At 34.9% G+C, this 22,809-nt stretch overlaps 1 protein-coding gene across 1 annotated transcript in view; it reads right to left on the bottom strand.

The window, feature by feature from the left end:
- ftz-f1 (ftz transcription factor 1) overlaps positions 1 to 22,809 on the bottom strand; it is a 363,969-nt gene that overhangs the window by 12,976 nt on the left and 328,184 nt on the right. Inside the window, exons 4-5 of the mRNA XM_088243231.1 lie at positions 10,683 to 10,882; positions 8,241 to 8,642 (exon numbers count right to left, since the gene is read on the bottom strand). Of these exons, the coding sequence (XP_088099357.1) occupies positions 8,241 to 8,642; positions 10,683 to 10,882 (602 nt within the window). The remainder of the gene's footprint in view (positions 1 to 8,240; positions 8,643 to 10,682; positions 10,883 to 22,809) is intronic.

Here is a 22,809-nt window from a genome sequence, read left to right as displayed (position 1 = left end):
CTACCCTTCATTTTGTTTTTACTACGTATTTATTTAGATATATTATTTCTACATACGTACAACATTATCTCGAAACTACCGTTTTTTTAAACATAAAACAGCCTAAGGTGAAACTAATATTTGACATCGTTAGTTATATTGACCTTAGTGATTGGCGCATTCGCCTACCATTCTCGGGATCCCGGGATCGATTCTTGGCAGGGTCAGCGTGAAATACTTGTTTCAATGATGGTTTAACATTATTTGTCCCTGAACTGATAAATGAAGCGTAAAACTGATCACCTCACCTTCCATGCAACAAAAATTGTTTAGATGCGCCGGAATCGGAGTGGCAGTGCAATGGGTGCGGATAGGGAAATTATGAAATTATAATGATCTTTTATCATTTCATAGGAAATATAATAAAGAAACGGTTCTATAATTGAGTCTTCTCGGCATTACGTGATTATGGGCTTACAAATAAGCCTAGAAGTACCAAAACAGAGCCCTATGCACCACCGGGTATAAATAAAGGTATAATGATGATGATGATATCTGTTTAATATAATTTCATAGGATATATAATGAAGAAATGGTGCCACAGTGGAATCTTCTCGGCTTTACGTGGTTATAAGCTAACAAATAAGCCTAGAGGTACAAAGCCTATGCAGCATCGGGTACTAATGATGATGATGATTTCTGCGTATATTATTTCATAGGAAATGTAACGAAGAAATGGTGCCACGATGGAGTCTCTCGGCATTACGTAGTTATGAGCTAACAAATAAGCACAGAACTAGGCCGAGAAAAGGAAAGTGGTGCGTCTTGGTGAGTGTCGAGTTCTCACTCGTTCTCGCCAAGGCGGGAGCAATAAGCTGAATCGGTCTACTTTTGTGCTGCATTTGATAATGAACTCACAGAGAAAGTTTACGGCCAATGGTACATATTTCCCATTACGTATTGTATCGGTGTTACGGGACGCAGGGCCGAGACACGGCGCAGCGTTTCGTAATCCGGCATATCGTCGGTATACTGATTAAACCCTCTAAATTCATTATTGAGAAAAATCTGTTTGAATCAAAAAGTCTTTTCCGGTCTTCTTTATTCATACTTTTGACATGATGCATACTCACGAAGCCATCTTAGTTCCCTTAAATGAGGAAATGTAGCCCTACGAGAAACAGGATACAAAAAATGTTCTGTTAGGCGCGGTAAAAATTAGATAATTAAATTGTACTGCAAAGCTTCTTAAAAAATGATTATTTTTTTTCAATAAAAAGGAACTACTTTGGATGACGTCACTAGTTCATACGAATCAACCGATGATAAGGGAGTTGCGAAATATTTCCTGTTTACGGTAAGTCAACGGACCGATCGGCAGAACTGACCGAGAAGAAGCTGAAGAGAACCTGAGACGTCACACGCGGAGTAATTTAGAGAAGCATAGCGCTGATAATACGATGCATAAAAATAAAAAAACAAACAAACCAACCAACCATCACGCCTTTTCTCTGTAAGGGTAGATACAGATCTCGCATCCTCTGCATTCATACATATTCTCATGCACGCGCGCCGATTATTCCGACTTTTGACATATCTATCTTCAAGTGTTGGTAGGATTTGGTCATGCCACGTCTTTCTCGGTCTTCCTCTATTTCCGCGTTCATCAACATTCGCATCGTAAATATTTTAAGCCGTTCATTCGCTGTCCATTCTCATTACATGTCCACATAAAAATAATCTGGCTTAGTTTAATAGTCTGTTTACAAATAAAAAAACACTAAACTTCCTCATTGTTTCAATAGACGAGATTCTGGAAAAAACATCTGGTAACTAGAATCAATGGGTATAACCAGAAAATATTTTTAAAAGTACCTCTTGTGGGCTTTTATAAATGCTAACTTTGAAACTAAACCGTGGAAGATTTAGAGGATTAATCAGTTGATAAAGCTCGAAAAATAACATAACTGCATTTTTCGCTTGTTTTCCCAAATTTTGTCATTTAGAGGGTTTGTCAGTATACCGACGATATTATTATCTCCAAGCAATATTTTTAGTTTGAGCTGAGTAGACATACCCTCAGACGTTTGAGGCCTGTTATTTTTTTTGGAAATAAGAAACAGTTATGTTCTTATGATTTATAATAATTATAATTGAATTATTTACAGATTCAAACATTTTCCAAATTTTTCAATTTTGGTTGTAAGTAACTCACTATTAGAAATTGGAAATCAAATTAGGGTAGTATTCGTTACCAGGATCTCTGGTCCGTTCGTCAGCAACCCGACTTGAAGCGATAACTTTGCAATTTTCCATGTTAAATAATTTAACCAGGAATGTATAACGTGTCCAGTCTCTCCGTGTCCAGGCGGATGAAAATACAATTCTGTGTGTAAAATGGTACCAGAACCCTGGACGAGTATTTACGACTCAAAAGCTGCTGTCAGGTAAAAATTCTGAGGTTGACGCGTTTTCCTACCGTTCATGAATTCCAGGGTTCTATTTCTGGCAGGGTTGACGTGAAATATTGATTTCAAAGGTTGTTTGAACTGTAGTATTTCATTAACTGGCACCTGAAGCATAAAACTGATCACCTACCTTTTTGGTTTGATTTGGTTTACCAATGCAGCGCCCTATGCACCATTGGATGCAGCAAGGGAAAATATGATGGCGTATTTAAACTTTCATTTTTAAGCCTTTAACGTTAAACAATCGTGTTCCGAAACTGGTCGGCATATTAATTTTAATCAAGCGATTTTACACAAAATAAATACATAGTAAAATTATCAAGCTTTATCACTTGACTAAAACCAACGGACGGAAAAACTAAGACATAGAAATGCATGTTCAAACATGGGTAACATCGTAAATATTACACAATGGTCATAAGCCATGTAAATACCAAGACCTCCACATTTTATTTATAAAATTATTTCCTCCGTATTTGTTGAGATTTTGATAAGGTACCTATTACACTACACGTCAACCTCGTGGTCTAATTAATGGTCAGCGCGTTTGCCTACCACGCAAGAGGTCTCGAGTTCGCTTGCCGATATGGTTGATATTTTAAGGTGTTTTTACACTAGAACCTAGGACTGGCACCTGAAGCGTAAGACTGATCATCTTACCTACATGTTACAAGAAATGATCGAAATACGCTGCAATTGGTGTAATAATCTGCTTGTTATTCATTAAACTACCTTGTATCTACAGTCATCATTACGTAATGGTTTAAATAACCCGTAAAGTAATGCAGACTACAATTGCCAAATAAATCAATAATGCGGTGCCCTAAGCACCATTAGGTGCGCATAGGGAAATTGTGATGATTATGCTGCAACAGTTCTTTGAAAATATATTTTCATTATTATTTCTTAATTCCCAAAGTATTCACCCTTCATCATTATCATTCCCTTTCCGCACCTAATGGTGCATAGGGCAATGCATTGGCTTACCGAATTTAAATTTTAACCAGTTATTGAGATATCATAGGCCCTTTGATTGCCTAAACTTGAATGTACAACTTAATAAACAGTAAAGAATGTTCATTTCGCTCGAGCAGTGTTATTCAGTTGCTCGCCTTTGCGTAAATTTGCTCTGACAAGCAGCGGAAAAAAAAGAGTTTTAATTTTATTGTCAAATAAGATTTAATAAACAAATCCACAGTCTAGTAAGTGGTACATACCATAAATTCTAGGCTATATTAGGCAAGATGGTATTTCCTATGTAAAAACTTAAAAAATATTTGCAAACAAATTTCATTAAACGATTGTGTAAGAAAAAATTCCAACGAGTAAAGAATTTAATAACCACCCTTATTCTTCAGCCAGGATATTATTAACATCATAAAGAATCAATGTCGTTGAGAAATAAATAAGTGGAAAATAAAGATCATAGTTAACCTTGACGGGCATTGTACACGTGTCGGTACATTGACAGATTTACGTAGATTCAAAATTTGTTCAGGGTCTACAGAGAAATATTATATTTAAGTATTTTCTGTCAATTATATTTGTGTCGGAAAAATAATACCAAAACCCTGAAAGGGTGAAATTTATTGCAACAGAGAGGGAAAACTCCAACTGTAAAAATCACTTTGACTTTTTGGATTTAACTTACCTATACTTAAATGAAGTAAATATTGGGACATTCGTATATTAAATGTATAATTCTTGTACTATTTTAACACCAAATAAAAAATATTTTTTAAAATACCGTAGTATGTAACATGTTTTTTTTTTTGCCTAAAACTGTTAAATACATTTTTTTAAATATTGATTTGTGTACTTACCTACTTTTATTTTATTTTATTTATTAGATCTACCTACATATTGACTTTTTATAGCACAAAACGGTTGAATTGTAATTTTGTACCTGTCATGTTAAAGCCCTTTGGGCTTATATAATAAACAAATAATAAAACATTCGTGAGAAGGGAATGGAGATGTTTAGGCATTTTCAGGGCCCATGACCTGTCATTGGCTGGTTTAAGTTGCAACTTTACACACTAACATTCCGCATTCTATCTATGTTTAGAATGTTTTCCCCTATCGATGTCCACCCTCAGGTAAAAATCCTTCAAAAGTAAATATGAAATAATTGTTTAAAAGGGCGTTTTTACGTTCGAATATTTCTTAGACCTTTGACTGAGGCGTAAAGCCAACATTTGACTTTCGTGTAGCAAAATGCGGTTGGTGTACCAATGCAGTGTCCTAAGCACCATTAGATGCGGATATTGGATGATGATGATACGCCGCAATGGGAGTGATGAAAAGTAACGATATGTGTTACATAAAGAATATAACTTGTGTTGACTGATTGTGTGTTATACTCTAAGCCGTAACCGCTGTGCTGATCGCGGCACCTATAGACGGGGTCTGCGTCCAAGGCGCACGGAATTTATGCGGTGATGAGTTTTGACGCTGCTCGGTTGAGTTTCGATAAAAATTGGCGTCGCGATATTCAAAAATATAATATATTAGACCAGCTAATTCTTTTCTTAACTCGGCCGGACCGCGTCACAGCACACTACCGCATTCATTCCGTGTCTTGAACGTAGATCCCGGCATAGATATATACATATGAAAGTTTATACGTAGATAATGCCGGCGCAGAGATTTGCGTCCCCAAAACGGCGATAGCTGATTACCGTGTGCCACGAAGCGCATCGCTCGTGTATTTATTGGACCTGCATTCGGAAAGAATACTCGCTCTGCGGGTAAACTGCCTCTGGCGGCCATTTCATGAAGCCAACGAAATTTGATCATTAATGTTGTCTTTGTAACAACCGACGGCTCGAAAATTGGTCATTATCAATTACCATGGGAAGCTGGCACTAGCCGAGTATTGCCGCAATCCGGCGAAACTGCGCTAATGCAGCTCTCGATGAATTAGTTATATTGAGCAGTTGACTGTTGCAATAGCAACGCACATTGCAAGTTGCAAGACTGGTATCATAGAAACTTGTCGGGGGAAGAACTGGCGTACTGTGCAAAACCGCGCCGCGAACTTGGGAAATATTCATATGGTTTCACAAAATGCGGATTATTGTCGTAACGAGTGTCTTGTGTAGATAACAACCCTTCGGAAGGTGCGCGAGGTCCTAGTTTCTCGGGGCATTGTGAAATTGAGAGAGTCTATCCGCGGTACTGGCGTACTGGCGTACTGGCGTACTGGCGTACTGGCGTACTGGCATGGCGCCTGGCACTGTATCGAGTGGGTCAGTGGGTGGACTTAGTACCTACCCGGTGTACGATGAGCGGCAACGTTGTCCCGACGCTCGCTCCGGCCCGAAGCAGTTGGCGTATTGCGCAACTGCTCGTGCTACGGACCTACGATCGTATTTTCTCGTTGTCGGTAAATAAGTAAGTTGCCAGTGGGTCAGACATCAGATAATCAACCGACTACACACTTAGTAAAACATTACTTGTTTGCTAGGATCTTCGTAGTAGGTTCAATTAACTGTAGTACAGGAGGCGCTCTTCGCTACTTTACTTTTCAAATAATAAAGTGTGCTGGATAAGGTATACATTTTCAACTCTTAAAAGCCTAGGCTAAAAAAATCCTTTTGTGCTGTGACGTCGTGTTACGTTCAGAAAATGACGGAATACTTTAAAACTTGAAAATTGAAATATCTACCCAAATATTTCAAAATTCACAATTTTCAACGAGTTGTAAATAACTCACTATTAGAAAATGGAAATCAAGTTGGGGTAGAGTGGGGTTTGAACCTCGGACCTCTGATACGCGAGTCCGCAACACTATCCACGGGACCACAACCCGATTCAACTTTAACTGCTTAGCAATATATTTTTCATAATTTATACAAATAATATGATTTACGCCTGTTATAGCAAAATATGACTTCATTCTTTTTTTAAAGGGAGATATATCAAGTATTGTATTCTATGAAGACTTACGTGGCATCATAGTCACATAAGGGTTTATTTTTTATTGTAAGGACAGTATCCAGTAAACAATTTTGGTTTGGAAATTAACATTTTATATTTTTAGTTATATATATTTTCAGAGTTATGCAAAGCTTACAATATGATTAGGTTCATAGGTGGCATATAAGTTGACACCCGGAAGATACAATTTATTTCGATTACCGCAATGCATAACGAGGCTGCATGTGCATGTGCATACAATTTATCAATCAATGGAGAAATTTAAATTGAATGTTTAAACTACAAAGAACCAGAAGAAAATAATACAGAATAGACCCAGGTTTAAAAATGCACATTTAAACTCTGTACGTTTAATCAATTTATATTGATTTCATTATAAATCAATTATTTTGCAAAATAAAAATACGCGAACATTTTAAACCCAATAAAATATATATTTTTAAGCAATTTATTCTCTAAATATTTTAAAAATCTCAAGAATTACATCAACGATATTTTTGCAAAAGACACAAGAATAAGTTTATTTAAACAGTATTCGCAGAGCTCTGTTCATCGAAAAGGAACGGCGAATTATATTATCCAGACCCTTTACATTATTTGTTAAATTCATTAATTTATTTCCATAGCAACATCAAACTTGCTAATTCTGAGCAAATTTTTAACATGAGCTGCACAATGAAATTAACAAATAATCCCTTAACATTGACTATTAGCTCAAAATCTTAAGTTTTCTCGAGGGGATGGTAAGAATACCTTGTTATTTGGGTTATTTTTAAAGGATTTTAAAACAATACTGATTTGGAATCAATTTTTTCTCGTTATTCGCGGCGGCTATTCACGTAACTACAACATAACAATATTCCATCTCAGTGATATTATTGAAAAATTAATATTATGATATGGTGCTTCCACTTCTTTTATCTGTGGGTGCTAATATATTTCTCGCAATATTATTTTTCTCATGGAATTCCAAAGAACATCAATTTACTCGAATCGATAAGAAGAAACAGTTTTAGAGCGAATAAATTCCTTACTGTGTTTTTACACCTTTGGAAGACAATCTGTATCCCGAAAAATCTACATTTAAACTCCCATGAAAAGCTGAAGCAAAGCTTTCTGGAATAAAAAATTAATCGCACTCGTATGGTCATATTTTTGTGCGTATCAAAAATACATACACTCGCAAAAGTAATAACAAATTGCAATGATAGAAGGGTAGATAGTGAATTTAATTTCTTATTATTTTCCACATCCGTGCGTGGAGCATGTGGGCATCAGCAGACGTTTCCAGGAGACGCTATCTCTGGCCGCGTCAATCCCGTGTCCCCAAGTTCCACCGAATAAAGCTGGACGATCGTAATTGTCGGCCTTCCAGGACGGCTCTCTTGAGGTATCCGCAGCGCATGTCCAAGTGAGATGCACCGCCGCATCCTTAAGACGCTCGTTTGTGAGTTTCCTGTTTTCGTTCACCGACTTCGATGTTGGCAATGAAATCGGACTATCTTGAACCTAATATTCTCCTCGAGCATGTACTATCAAAACTGAGTTTAAAAATTCAATATGAAATTCATTACGAAGTATAATCAAACTCCTTAGTTTAGCAACAATGTTTTGAGTTTGTCCTTATTTTTGTAGACAAAGACTAGATTCAACCCCCTAAGAAGCTGTTAATATTTTAGTTTTACTTTTCTCTATGGACCATAGAACGTTTTCGCTAAAGCAAAATGGTTCCATTCTCGAAGACGGTTGTACAAACTCGGTCGTAATAAAACTAAGGAGTTTGATTTATTCAATATAATGGTCGACGTATAATTATTTAATATTAAAGTGGTGGAATTAAGTTAGTCTGACCTTGAGATCTTTGAAGAACGTGGTGTTCCTCGCCCAGTCCACCTGCGAGAAGAGATTCTGGTCCAGGACCTTGCACATGAGTTCGAAGAGATCCACCTCGCACTGGTTGTATGTCTGGTTCTGCAGCAGGCTGAAGAGCGAGTTCTGCCACTCCCGGTCGTCGATGGACTGAACGAACTCGCGGATCATGGGCGACACGCGCAGCGGCTCCGTGGTGGAGCCGGCCTCGGGCGCGGGCTCGAACGAGAACTGCTCGGGCGTGGCGGGCGAGCGCGTCGTGGACTGCGCGGCCGGCCAGCACTTATCGGGCTGCGCGGGCGGCGGCAGCGCGGCCACCGCGGGCGCGGCGCACGCGGCGCCAGGGCTCGGCGACGAGTCCGGCGAGCGCGTCAGCGACGTCACCTGCAACAGGAACGGCGTCACTACCGGCACTCCACACACCGTCATCACACCTACATCGCACCCCCGAATACACCATACCCCGTACGCAGTCGTCATGCAGTCGGCTGTCTGCCTATATCTGGCGTGAGGAATATGGACACGTTTCGAAAATCAATCGAATGCTAGATATGTATGTATATTGTTCCTAAAATTTATCAAGAGGCTACTTCGTTAACGCCATTTGCCCAATTAAAAAATTATTTTTTTTTTTTAACGAATAATGTTTTTATAATTCTTATACCAGTGTATTACTTCTAGGGGTGCGATGTGGTTTCCATTCAAATATAAACACCTAATATTGAATCCGGAATTCTGTGCATTAAAAATATACAAAAAGATTAAGTTATGAGGACCCCATTTTCACCAACATTCATTACCAACGATTTAGTATTTTTTAAACTAGCCACATTTTTAAGTACTTATTGTGAGAAAGACTGGGAAAAACAAGTATTCCATATTTTATATAGGTACATACGAGCATTATGTACAAAAACGGTATTTTAAAATGATACGAGTTGAAAAGGGGGCTACGAACTTATTTAACATTAAGGTACAGCAAATGAGGAAAAAATGTTTCAATGTGTAACGATTTTTAAAACAACAGAGGAAAGAGTTTGAAAAACTGGTTAGACATGTAAAAGGACGAAAACGCCCAAATTGAAAAAAAAACTACCCATAAACTCAGCGAGCGACAAATTTACGGTTACTGTTGATTTGAATTTATCGCACAATTATCAATCAATAACAATAATTGTATGGCTAAAGTTCTATAAAGATTGAATTATGTATTTCATATAGGTCACTAGATTCATTATGAAAACTATAACATTTACTGCGGAAAATAACTAACGTTCATAATTAGAATTGTATAATGTGTTAATTTTTTTATTTTAAAAAAAACCTATCCTTGAAATAAATACACAGGAAAGTTGAAAACCAAAAATAACACGTGTTGTGGTCAGAGATGATAATGATATATTTTTAGCAAAACAAAAGTTCCGTGCATACGTTTATTTGTATTTATAGTCGAAAAACAAATAATCAATAAAATAATTATGTTTGGTGTAAAATGAAAACGACATTTCAAAATTCCTTCGATTTATTTTCCAGGTGACGAACGTCAAAACATTATGTTTTTTTGCAGGAAAATATATAATAAATATAAGTTATGTAATTTGAACATTATGAGACCGACGAAAATCCTTTAACATGTGCACAATTAAACCATAAAACGAATGACAGGAATAAATTACTAATAAATAGTTAAAATGAACGGTAAAAACTGATACTATAAAAGGAAATTAATTTGTTATCCGATAGCATACCCACATAGAAAACCACTCTTGAGTCATATTCGGATTCAGGAAGCACTTTAGGTACAAGCGTTACTTAAGAAACACATAAGTATTTCGAATCCCCGAAGATAGGCTTTGATGTAGTTTCCAAACACTCATTATTAAATATTAAATTTCGAAACGGAAATAGCAAATTAAGACATTTAATCATTACTCGCACATAACACAAAATACGGGCCTTAATAATATATTTACGCAGTATTAGGATAGTACAAATGTCAAAAATATAAACAATATACATCCACGCGTATAATATAATTCATTTATAATCGCGCAAAATTAACAAACGCATTGAAATAATACGCATTTCTGGAAAAAAATACACAAATAAATTGAGACAATAACGCAATAAGTTCGCATGACATTTTAGTATCAAAAACAGAAGCATGATAATAACGCTCAAATATAATCACTGGGGATGGGATTTATCAGGATTATCCAGATAAAAAAAATCTTATATATTTTCACTGTTAACCGAAAAAACGTTCATATTGGGCGTGTTTTACGCCGACAATCATCCCCAAAGATTATCAATAAGGGTTAGATTCGCAGGTGTAAATAATACGTAAGTACGACAAAAATAAGATATTTTGGTGTTTATTGTTATCGTACTTGGGTGACCAATAGTAGAGGAAACTGGCGTTACCTGCGGTATCTGGATCTCTTGCTTGATGGGCAGGGTCGGGTAGGCCACGCCGGGGCAGTACCCGCCAAGAGACACCTCCCCGCGGAGGGTCTGCACTGCCAGCTGCCTCTGGCGCATCATCTGCAGCTTGCGCGCGCGGTCCCGCTTGTACATGGGCCCGAACTTGTTACGCCCGCCGCGCATCCTGTCGGCACGCACAGCTGAAACACAACACACTCGTCACACGGCGCGAAGCGGGACGGTACCACCGCGTCATGGGTAGCTTGAAACAGGGGCGAGAGGGTGCCGGAGCTTTCTTGGGAAATCGTCAAAACTCGTCCAATCTTTTCTTCGGCCTGTTATTTGTATGAAACTGCGAGGCAGCAAGCGCGCTTGTATTTTCATACGAATAGGCGAATGATAAAACAGCTCGGCCGAGCGATTGGATGATTTCAACATGCAATAGACCTAGGTTTGGTTACCTTTTGGCTTGGACTGTGGACGAAAATCCAACCAATCATTAACTTACAAGCCATCAAAAAGAGTGTGCACCTAGGCACTACACTCAATGCAATCGTTAAAATCTGACGGTTAAAAACGAGAAAAAATTAGAGAAAAGGTGACCACGCGAAATTAAGATAAAATAAAAAGTTCATTACTCATTTATTTAGCAACGTGTAATATCAATATAAAAGTCGTGTCAACTATGGACTTTTAGATTTACGCGTAATTTATAAAAATACTTACTGGAAAATACTTACATTAAAACGTCGACATTTTTAAATATTTAATTTTTCGGACAAAAATCACATGGTCACGCTTTCAAGTAATACATAGTGAGGAAATAAATACACTTTAAAACAGAGTAAGAAAGAATGCGGGTTATGAAAACAATATTAAATGTGAAAAGAAAAAAAAAGTTCAAATAAAACTATCAATTTTTAAAAGGTATTATTGTATAATAGTACCTATATTCGAGATATATTTTACATTTTTGTTATGTGTGAATCTATAAAAATGAGATTCTAATTTATTGTTAATTCAAAGAAGAGAATTGACGTTTTACTATTCAAATACATTTATGAAAACAACTCATTTTTAAAGTAATGTCTGAGAGCAGTGGATAGCTTCGCGAATATATAAAGATAAAACTCCATATTATCTAGCGATCTTAGATAAACTAAATATGATAGGATATGAGTGATACTATTTTGCAAAAAGTACCATGTATTCAAAATACATATCTTCAATATAATTGAAAAATTATTATTCGAGCGTTACTCTTTAATACTAAAATCTGGCACGTAATAGAGCAAGGTGAAAGTAATAGTTAAAATGTGAAAGTTTTCTTTTGAAAAACTACACAAATATCGAGTACATAAAGAAAAAAAATCCCTGAAATGAAAAACACATCGCAGTTGCATCAGTTAAGTAAATTGGCCAACAGAGAATATCAAGGATAACATAGTAAGAAAAATCGCGAACTGAGTGTTGTATGAAAACAAAATAAAATATCTAAATTAAGTATTCTGTTATTTGTATATAACCTTTATGCACACGAGTAATGCTATTCACTGAAATGAATAAGGAGATAATTTTAATACGGTATAATCACTTTGTTTTTACCATGTAAATGTACGTATTCACATAAAATAATTGAAATATAAGAACACGAGACTAATGATGTTACTTGTATAAAATATAACCACGCACGTGTCACAAAAATCAGCACGTGTTTGATTCATTTGAATTTATGAAAATGTTGTTGGAAAGAATCCCTAAAGAAGAAATACTTAGCTTTTTAAGAGAAAAACAAGAATTGCCAAATGTCGTAACTAAGTGTTATAATTATTGTTACTCTAGGATGTGTTGCCACAGAGACGCCATTGCCTTACTATAGGAGAGGACTTACTTACTAAAAATTTTAACAGTTACAAAATCAAACGCACAAAGAAAAACTTTAGGTAAAACTTGATATTTAACCCAAAAACCTACTGTATTTAACTGCATCGTTTGGAAAAAGGCCAAATCAAAATATTTATATGTCACAAAGGAATATTGTTAATATTGATCGCATTTGTTCAGTTGCACGAATGCGGAACACAAAGATGCATCGCCATACTTCCCTATATGTTCAAAACAATTATTCAATGACAACGGAAAATATAACTCACAAAAATAAATTATGTTTGATATTTGTTTAACTAGTATATGAATAACAATACAATTTTACTAGAGTTTTCAGAAACGAGTGTTATGCCTAGCTGAATAAATAATAAATTATTAACGATAAGCAAACTACAGTTTATCGACACGAAATATTTGAGTATACATACAGAGTAGCAGGCGGGCGTATCTACATTAAGCGACGAGGTGGTTCCCATAAGGGACAAGTTGTCACAAACTACCGCCATTAAGGGCAATCAAAATAAATTATTATTGTATCAACTAAGAAAACTGTTGAAACGGCACGTATACAAAAGAAACAACGTAATATTAAAACTGAACACAGATGGAAATGGGCGAAGATCACTCATTTGGACCAAGTGTCTAGCACTTAGTACAACTTCCAACTTACTGACTACAGCTAGCGGTGTGTAACGCAGGTAGAAAACAAGTGGAGAACTTTATAAAACGGTATTATTTACGTGACGAGATTGGGAATAGCGCGTAAGAAATAGTCAGGACGTTTTCATAAAGCAGCGGCAAAGTAAAATTACGACTTATTATTTCAGGACTATGGACACCGAGTAGTTGTCCTCGACTCGTGGTCAAGGAGCGGGCTTTGCGGTGATTTTGTACACATTGAGAGAAAATCGCACGTGTGTGGAATGAGAACACAGTTATTAATTTATTGTTTTTTTCTTTGTGTTATTTCGACACAAAATGGGTTAGTATTCTGTAAATGGTCGTGGATGGAAAAGATGCTTAGATTGTTGAAAGGCTTTAAGGGTAACAATATTGGTGACGGTACATAAGGTTATATATTTATGTACGTCTTATGGGAATTGAATTCCGAACTAGGTAGAGCTGGGTTCAATAAAAATAAAACAAATACTATATTGACTAGGACGATAAATTTAGGGATGTCTTCTCGTGTTCACAATTGCTCTCGAGAAAACTCACGGACAGCGTAAATGAATGTTAATTTACTCAACATCTCGCGGATCGGATAGTGACAGATCCTGACGGTTACACTGCTCGTCCTTAAGTCGGGGGTTGCCTACTTCTGGCCAGCGAACCGACGAGGCTTCGCCGCGTATCAACTTTCCTTCGTCCTTGGAATACGTTGCATAATACGATAGGTATGCGAACTGCACTTAAGCAGACCTAACTCGAGTTTATTTCCTAACTTAAATCTATATTCTAACGGGGTACAAGAAAAATGGTGTTAGAAGTCGCAATAGGTCAGAAGTGAGTTGGAAATTCGCTTGCGGTCGGGGTTTCGTATGACGCTGGGGTGTTTTCTGAATCAGACCAAAATCGATGAGTCACGAGTGATTGGAACGCTACCATTTTATCCTAGAGAGGTTCGATGGTGCGGAACATTAGCATAAATCGTTGGAACAGAATGCACTTACCGCGGATAATTTATTCGCGCGTTCTCAATTCATTTGATAGATTTGTGGAATAACAACACAAGTTGAAATGCTACCATTGTTGACTAAATTTATGGTCACAATCACATGTTCGCAAATTTACATAAATACTTAGTGATAGATACAAAATACATATTGCAAACCTAGCTTAACAACAAACCTTCAACAATCTCAAGTTACCGTTACGCATCCGATGAAAAAAAATCGGCCTGACCTACTTCTACACCCTAAAAAACAGTAAAACGTTTAATCTTGACTTCAAATCAGGGTTTATAAACTGCATAAATAATTGCCTCTCCCCTTTGAGTGGTCTGGTTGAGACCTCAATCCCTTTATTGTTTGAGTAGTAAGTACTGCAGGACAGAGTGCTGGGAATAATTATTATCCGTATAAGGCGAGACATGTAGCGATTAATTGTTGGCCAACGAGCACGCGAATAAAGCTAAACTAAAAATAACACGCCAACTGCAGCACAACACGAACAGAGAACAGTTTACAGCATACAGCGAGCAGTATCCGGCCCTCGCTTAATTATGATTCACGATAGATTTAGATAAAGTAACGACTACTCTACATAGTCACATGCATCAAAAGCGTGAAATAAGACAAAATTCGCTAAACTAAAAAGAACGAGGAACTGGGTAAAGGCCAAAAATTAATATTAAATCCCTTCTAAACTGTAAATAAGAGCCTGGGTACATGCATCATCTGGGACCATGTCTGTATTTTTGTTGTCTCATCGCCATCCAAGGGATGCGGAAACTTACAAAACTAAATAGTAGTCTCAGTATAGAGAATATGCGAAATTGAAGAAAGGCCTAGTCCTCGTGAACAGTTTCGGGTAAGTAAGCTTTCAGTTGAACTAAAAAAAAAAAAAAAAAGGCGAGCACATTTTCATAAAACAGGTTTACTAATGTTCAGGAAATATTATTTACAAATCAAGTAAGCTACAAGTACAATATACATCCATAAGCACTCTCAAGTACATCTATGACATTTCGTTCTGATTACGGAAGTAAACAAAGTGGTCTCTCATTGTTGTCGATTGAATGATTCGCTTGAAAGTTGCAAGCAGGAATAAATCATTAATATTACTATAATTCTTCTCGCGCGTACATTCTATTTATAAATACAAGGAAAATACATTAACAGTTGACAAATTCATCGTAATAATCACGTTTTCGGGGAGACAACTTTCAAATTGTTCTGTAGTCTAATTTTGCACCCGATGCTGCAGATTTGGTTGAGAATTCAAAAGAAATGCAAGTCCAACATATTTGCAGTTTAAAATACTATAACTGAGATGGAGAACATTTTAGAGAGGGGAATATGGCACGTGACTTATCATTGACTAACTTGAATGGCCACTTTACTGGCCCAAAAAGCATAAAAATTGAAAAACGTTTTTAGGCGTTACTGCAGGTGAGATATTTCAGTCAGATGAATCTCACTGCATCAATAAAGGTTTCAGTTCTTAAACTTAGTAAAAAATCGTGAATAAAAATAAGATATATGGATGTGAAAAGTCATAAATCCTGTGAAAGCTTAGTTTTCCATATTCCCTTCTAAAATATTCTATATTTCAGTTGTATTATAATTTAAATAACTCCCCGGGGGATGAAATCCATTCGTCGTCAACAAACACTTGACAAATTAAAATGATTGTTCATTGTTGTTATACTCTACCAGTTCAATTCGCATGCCAATACTCGTGGCCGTATTCTAGATCTAGTTATCTCCAACTTTGACTGCGTAGTCACCGAATGTGTATCCCCATTAACACTGGAAGACGCCCATCACAAGACTCTTGTAATTTTGCTCAATTTACAATTCAAAATTCTTCCCGATAATCAAAGATTTGTTCGTTTATTTCATAAGGCAAACTACGATGATGTTTGTGCCCATTTAGATGATATTAATTGGTTCGATACTTTGTCTAATCTGAACATGGAAGACGCAACCCAGCAATTTTACGTTGTTCTAAATGGAGTTATAAACAATTTTGTTCCCAAGCGTCTCACAAATAATAATTGCCGATATCCTCCATGGTACACTCGACCGCTAATTAAGTTAATTTCAGAAAAAAAAAAATTTCACAAAAAATGGAAAAAGTACTCTCAAGCGTCTGATTATCATACTTTTTCTTTGCTGAGGGAAAGACAAAAACGCACGAATAAGGAATGTTACCTACATTTTATCACAACGGCTGAATATAACATTAACCGAGAACCTAAACTTTTCTGGTCTTTTGTCAAGTCCAAGCGAGCTGGGTGTGACGTGCCTCTTCAAATGTCCTACAAAGATAATTTGGTAATTGGCGGTCAGAATATTTGTAATGCTTTTGCGGAATATTTCCATTCTGAATTTTTGGAAACTAATGCATCTAGTTGTAGTGTTCCTGCCGAAGAAAATAGTGTAATTGATCTTAATGCTATAGAAATAAATGAGTCATTGGTAACAAAATATCTCAAAAAACTTAAAGTCAGCAAGGGTGCTGGCTTTGATGGCATACACCCTTTTTTTATTTCTAAATGTATTAAACAGCTTGCGCGTCCTCTTACTTATCTTTTTCAATTATCAATAAAGGAAGGCACGTTTCCTGAAATATGGAAAAAGGCAAATATTACACCTGTGCATAAAAAAGGAAATAAGAGTCTTGTAGTAAATTATCGACCCATTTCTCTTCTTCCCATTTTTAGTAAAATCCTTGAAAATATAGTAACCGATCAGCTCTTCGATGTTATAAAACCACATATTAATCCCAATCAACATGGATTCTATAAGAAACGGTCAGTTGAATCAAATCTTTGTGAATTTACCGATATTGTTTTGAATGCAATGGATGCAGGTTTTCAGGTAGACGTTTTATATACGGATTATTCAAAGGCTTTCGATAAAATAAGTCATTCGGTCTTACTTCGCAAGCTTTGGAACATTGGTATACGGGGGAATCTGTATCGTTGGATATGTTCCTACATTAGTAACCGCAGTCAATCGGTCTCACTCAAGGGATTTAATTCATCATTTAAACCAATCCCATCAGGTGTCCCTCAAGGTTCGCATCTTGGACCCTTATTTTTTATTATTTATATCAATGATATAAGTTTATGCATTCAAAACTCAAATTTTTTGCTATACGCTGATGACAATAAAGTATTTAAAATTGTGTCTTCAATAAATGATTGCGAAGTTCTTCAAGCTGACTTAGATAGAATCTGTTGCTATTGCAAGGACAATCAGTTATTATTGAATTCTGATAAATGTCTTGTCATGTCATTTACTCGAAAGAAAAAAAGTATTCTATTTGACTACAAACTATCTGGGAAAATTGTCAATCGTTCAATGAAAGCGAGAGATTTGGGTGTACTGATGGATGATAAGCTTTTATTTAGAGATCACATAAATACAATAGTAGATAAGGCGTACAGACTTCTAGGGTTTATCTTACGAATCTCCAAGCCATTCTCATCACCAAATACATTAAAACTTCTTTACTATACTTATGTGCGAAGTCAACTCGAATTCGCTTCATTAGTATGGTCCCCTCAATATAATGTATATATTAATCAAATTGAAAACATTCAAAAGAAATTTATAAGGAGCCTGGAATATCGTTTTGGTAACATTGAAAATGATTACGGCGCATCTTTGATCAATTTTAATATAGAATCACTACAAAAAAGGCGCCTTAGATATGATTTAATTTTTCTTTTCAAAATTCTCAATAACATAGTTGATTCGCCGTATCTTTTACAAAATATTGGTTTCCGTTGTCCTCTTCGCTATACTAGATTAAATTCCCTTTTTTATGTACCAACTTGTAAAAACAATTATACCTCGAATTCATTCATTAGACGCACCTGTAGAAATTATAACGGCCTCAGTATTGATGTAGACATTTTTAACTGCACGTTGCATTTGTACAGAAAATTTCTTCATGGGGTCGATTATTTGGGATAGTTGCTGAATGTACATCTTGAGTGGTTTATGCTATGCATATGTGCCGCATGTAATGTATATGTTTGTGTATGTTTTATATATGCGTTCATGTGTGTGCGTGGATGGCTCGGAGTGTACATTCGGTATTTTTATTTATTTTAATTTATTACCTCCATGGAAAACGCAAATGTCAACAATTATCTTTTTTTTACTTAAAATTCTTATTTATTTTTTATTTTTTGTCACATTTAATGTTTGTATCTTTTTAATTTATGAAAACTTAATTGGTCTTTTTATGTTAAAAAATTGTTGTTTTTAATACTGATTTTGTATGACTGTATGTTTTCTAAATAAAATAAAATAAAATAAAAAAAAAAAATAAAAAAAAAATACTCGTATTATAAACTAGAATGTATGATAATTTGATGTTGAGTAATTTTGGCTTTAGACTGAGGATCATATAGCAACATAAAAATACATTTAAAAAACCCAAATCTACGATTTAAAAAATAACTTTTTTATTTATTTTTTTACTACGCGGCTTGAGACAGTTGCAATGCAATGACAGAAACTGCCTTTTCTAGAGATGCACTTAGCCACTTAGGCGAGTGGAATTATCAAAATACTTTTTCTTAGACGTCAGACCTATAGAGATGTCCTTGCAATTTATTTCCGGCATTTCAGCTAATGCACTCAGATCCGTTCGTTTATCGTCACAAAATCATAATTTTAAGCACAAAAGGGAGATTTAATAGTAATTACACAGTTTCAAAACAAGTCAAGATATTCTAGTTATAAATTAGTGTGAACGCGCTTCACAAACCTGCCCCAGAATTTTGTTGTCGACCCACTAGGGTTAAACGAAAGGTTTAAAGCTGTTTCTTGCCATAACTGACTTCAAATAATAATTACCTATAATGTAATTTATTTTGCTCTGTACACTGTGTCCGGGCGGACTTAATACCGTTTTGCGTGCAAAATAGAACCAGAATCCTGGACGAGTGCTTTTGACTCGATGGCTACTCTCAGGTAAAAATCCTCGATACGAAAATCGAGTGGAGATAAGTCCGCCTCGTGGTATAGTGATTGGTGAGTTCGCCTACCATGCTTTAGGTCCTGGGTTCGATTCCTGGAAAAGTTGACATGAAATATTGATTAAAAGGGTGGTTCCACCCTGCAATATTTCATGTTCCGAAGCACTGCCACCTGAAGCGTAAGGGTTATTATCTTACCTTAATGTATTATGTGATCTATATACGCTGCATTTAGTGTACCAATGCAGTGTTGTATGCACCATCAGCTGCGCACAAGGGGTATGATGATTTATTTTGTAACTTAGACTAGACGTTCTCAAGATTAAATATATGATTCGTGAAAATATGATGTTACTCGTACCGGAGATTTAAAAAAAATAATTTATTTACTGTTTGAGCTTAAAGTATTGAGAATCTACAAAACAATTATGAATAAATAAAAAAAACTCTATGATTTATTTCCGTTCGTGACTTCAAATGACCAAAGTAAACAAAATTTTACTAAACATTTTTATTATTATAGATTATTTATACAGCGTCATTTTCGTGAATTCGCGGCGCTGGACCTATTCCCCTTTAAAAATACGAACAAAAAAATACAACAACGCAGTTATAAATATGAACTAAAGATACATTAAATTGTCCGTCAAATCCATTATTTCGAACTTATCATATGAAACTACAAATTTAATAACCAGATAATTTAGATATAACTCTAGTCTTCATGAAATGTATTTATGTTAGTAAGAAGAAAATATTTATCGTTAATATAATATAATTAGAATAAGTATCTACTCTTTTTTAATTCCAAAGCAAGAATTATTCATTTGTAATATTATTTACACAGATAAATAATATAGTATTTACTGGAGATGTGAAATCATCAAAGTATCCACAGTTTGAAGACACGTATAAAGAGAAGCATCATAATAATGTATATTCCTCAGAGTAATAATGCGCTACCGCTAAAAGACATGCCATTTCGCTCTGCTGCATATAATAAAAGCGTTGCAAACTTTTGATCAGCAACAACTTCACTCTGCTGGCAGCCATTGCTGTTTTGTTTGACAACGGACGTAGGTACAAATCGAACTAGCCCTACAAATATTTTTTTGTATAAAACATTAAAAATAAGATTTTATGAAATATAAATCAAAACAACCCTGCAATCATAAATATCCATACCAACCTTTAAACTAAATAAATACATGGGTACATTTAAAAGTAATTACAATTCAAATAAATATCGTTTAGGCAAGTACGGCGCATTGTTGCTCACTTCATGTTTGACAATCCTACTTCAATTTTTGTGCATATAGGCGGCTCTATAAACGGCAGCGCGTGCGTTATTACTCTGAGGTATATCCACTTTTAGGCGTTTAGTTTTGTATGACCAATACAGGATATTCCACTGAAATTATTCTTTGGTAAATGAATCGTTTAAACATTTTTAGAGATTTAAAATCAAATTGTTTGCAAGCACATTTATTTATATATTTATGTCAATAATATTCAGTGGAATTTCTTGATAAACACCTAAAAGAAATATTTCAAATCTTAATCGCAAAAAATAACGCAAGTGCAAAACGCAAACATTTTATATATGTATATACTATTTTGAAAAAAAATATACACATACCACATTAAGTGAAACGCATATTTTATGTTAGTTTTAAAAAACGAATCGTCGCTGAAAAAAAATGTTTAAAAAAATCTTTACTAATGGGCTAGTAAAAAAAATTTAGTTAAGGATAATTAACTATGTATTTTCAATAAGTTATCTACCCTACAATGGATCATTTGGCGACAAAAAGGCAAAATTGACATATTTTATTAGTATTTTAGGGTGGATTTTTAACTAAAGATTATTACAGTATAAACATGTTTCTACTCGTATTTAAAAAATACTGTTTTTACTTTTTTTTTAATTGGTTTTTTTACAGCAGAAATAGCGATCGGGTATTGTATTTTTTTAAGCTTCTAATAGTTGACAATTAAATAACACCTAATTTGCATTATTTCCTCTACTTACTTTAAAAGGAAGGCTACAAAATTATAAACATACGACTTCCTCTTGTGATAAAGGAAGTTCTTTATAAATTACTGCAAAATACAGCTAACAAAGGAAGAAATTTGTTTTTCTTAAGTTAGACATAATGTATACACAATTCGAGTACCTACACTTTGATAAAAGCCCTGTTTACATTTCAGTCTGTAAATATTTAAAAAAATCTCCTATGAAAAAGAGGTCTTTAGTAGGTAATATTTTTTTATTTGTTCAGTCGCACACCTCGCGAACTCATTCCGAGAACAAGGATTCAGGAAACGATAAAATGCGATACCCGGTCTCTTTGTTTCGAAATGAGCTAGAATTAATTCAGTCAGATTCGAACCGAGTATACGAGTACCTACCTACCTGATTGGCAGATTATAGTGGATTCCACATTGCTTGTATTTCAGGGAAATATTACGAAGGGAAAATGTCACGTAAGTAAAAACCGTGTATCAAAAATATAGATGAAGATAGGATAAATCTTGAAGGTTTAATTTGTTGATGTATGTATAAAAAAATCAAAGCAAATTTTTATGTTAAATTACATAATACCTTTTTTATTATTCGTACTAATTGAATACTGTTAATTGAATTTCATAAATAAAATTAATAGATATTAATTGCAATTTAAAAAGGTATAAATATAAATCGGCCAATGACAGGTAACAGACAGCCCTGTAACTGCTCAAACTTCCATATTTCCTTCTAAAAAACGTTATCCATCTCTGTTAAAATATCTATCATTATAAACTCTAAAAGCTTTTTATCTATAAATAACTGTTTTAAGTCCTGGGCACTTACAATGTCATACATATGAAATAAGGGTTAAAAAAAAGATAAGATTACCAATGAGGAGAAAAACAGAATCTCAAAACTCATTGTACAAGGGATTGAAGCTGTACAATGAGTTACCTGACGAAATACAGGAAATAGACAAAAATGAAATATTTAAAATTAATTTGAAAAAACATGTAATTAAAAAATGTTGATAAAAAAATTTGAATATTATTAAAAGTTTATATTAGTTCTTAAGATGTTATGAACAAACTTAATAAAGCATAAATAAATAAATAAACATTTTTTTACAATGTTCATTTATAAAGACGCAATAAAGCTAATAAATATAAAATCCCTCTCTTGCATGTGCAGAGTACAATAAAATTCATCATCACAAAGCGAATGAAAAATATATTTTTATGATTCTTTGAGTGAATTTAAAAATAATTTATAATAATCCATAAAAAAGAAATTTTATCAAGAAAACGTCATTTATTAAGTATTTTTTCCTACGCTTTTTTAAAAATATATTTTTTATGCGATTGCGATAATCCGAATATTTACAGACACGCACTCACGATTTTATTAAGATAAAGCGATATCTCAAAGGACAATAAAACATATTTTAGAAAAGATATATGAAAGTCTAGATATTGTTCAGGGGTTATGACCCGGTATTGGCTGGGTTAATGATCGCTTCAAACACGTTAAGATTTGAGGTATTATCCTTTGTTACGGTGGTGTGA

The sequence above is a fragment of the Micrasema longulum genome, unplaced genomic scaffold (assembly GCF_059751315.1).
Source record: "Micrasema longulum isolate JH-2025_06_02 unplaced genomic scaffold, ASM5975131v1 h1tg000197l, whole genome shotgun sequence".
Taxonomy (NCBI): domain Eukaryota; kingdom Metazoa; phylum Arthropoda; class Insecta; order Trichoptera; family Brachycentridae; genus Micrasema; species Micrasema longulum.
This window is presented reverse-complemented; position numbering and strand designations above follow the sequence as displayed.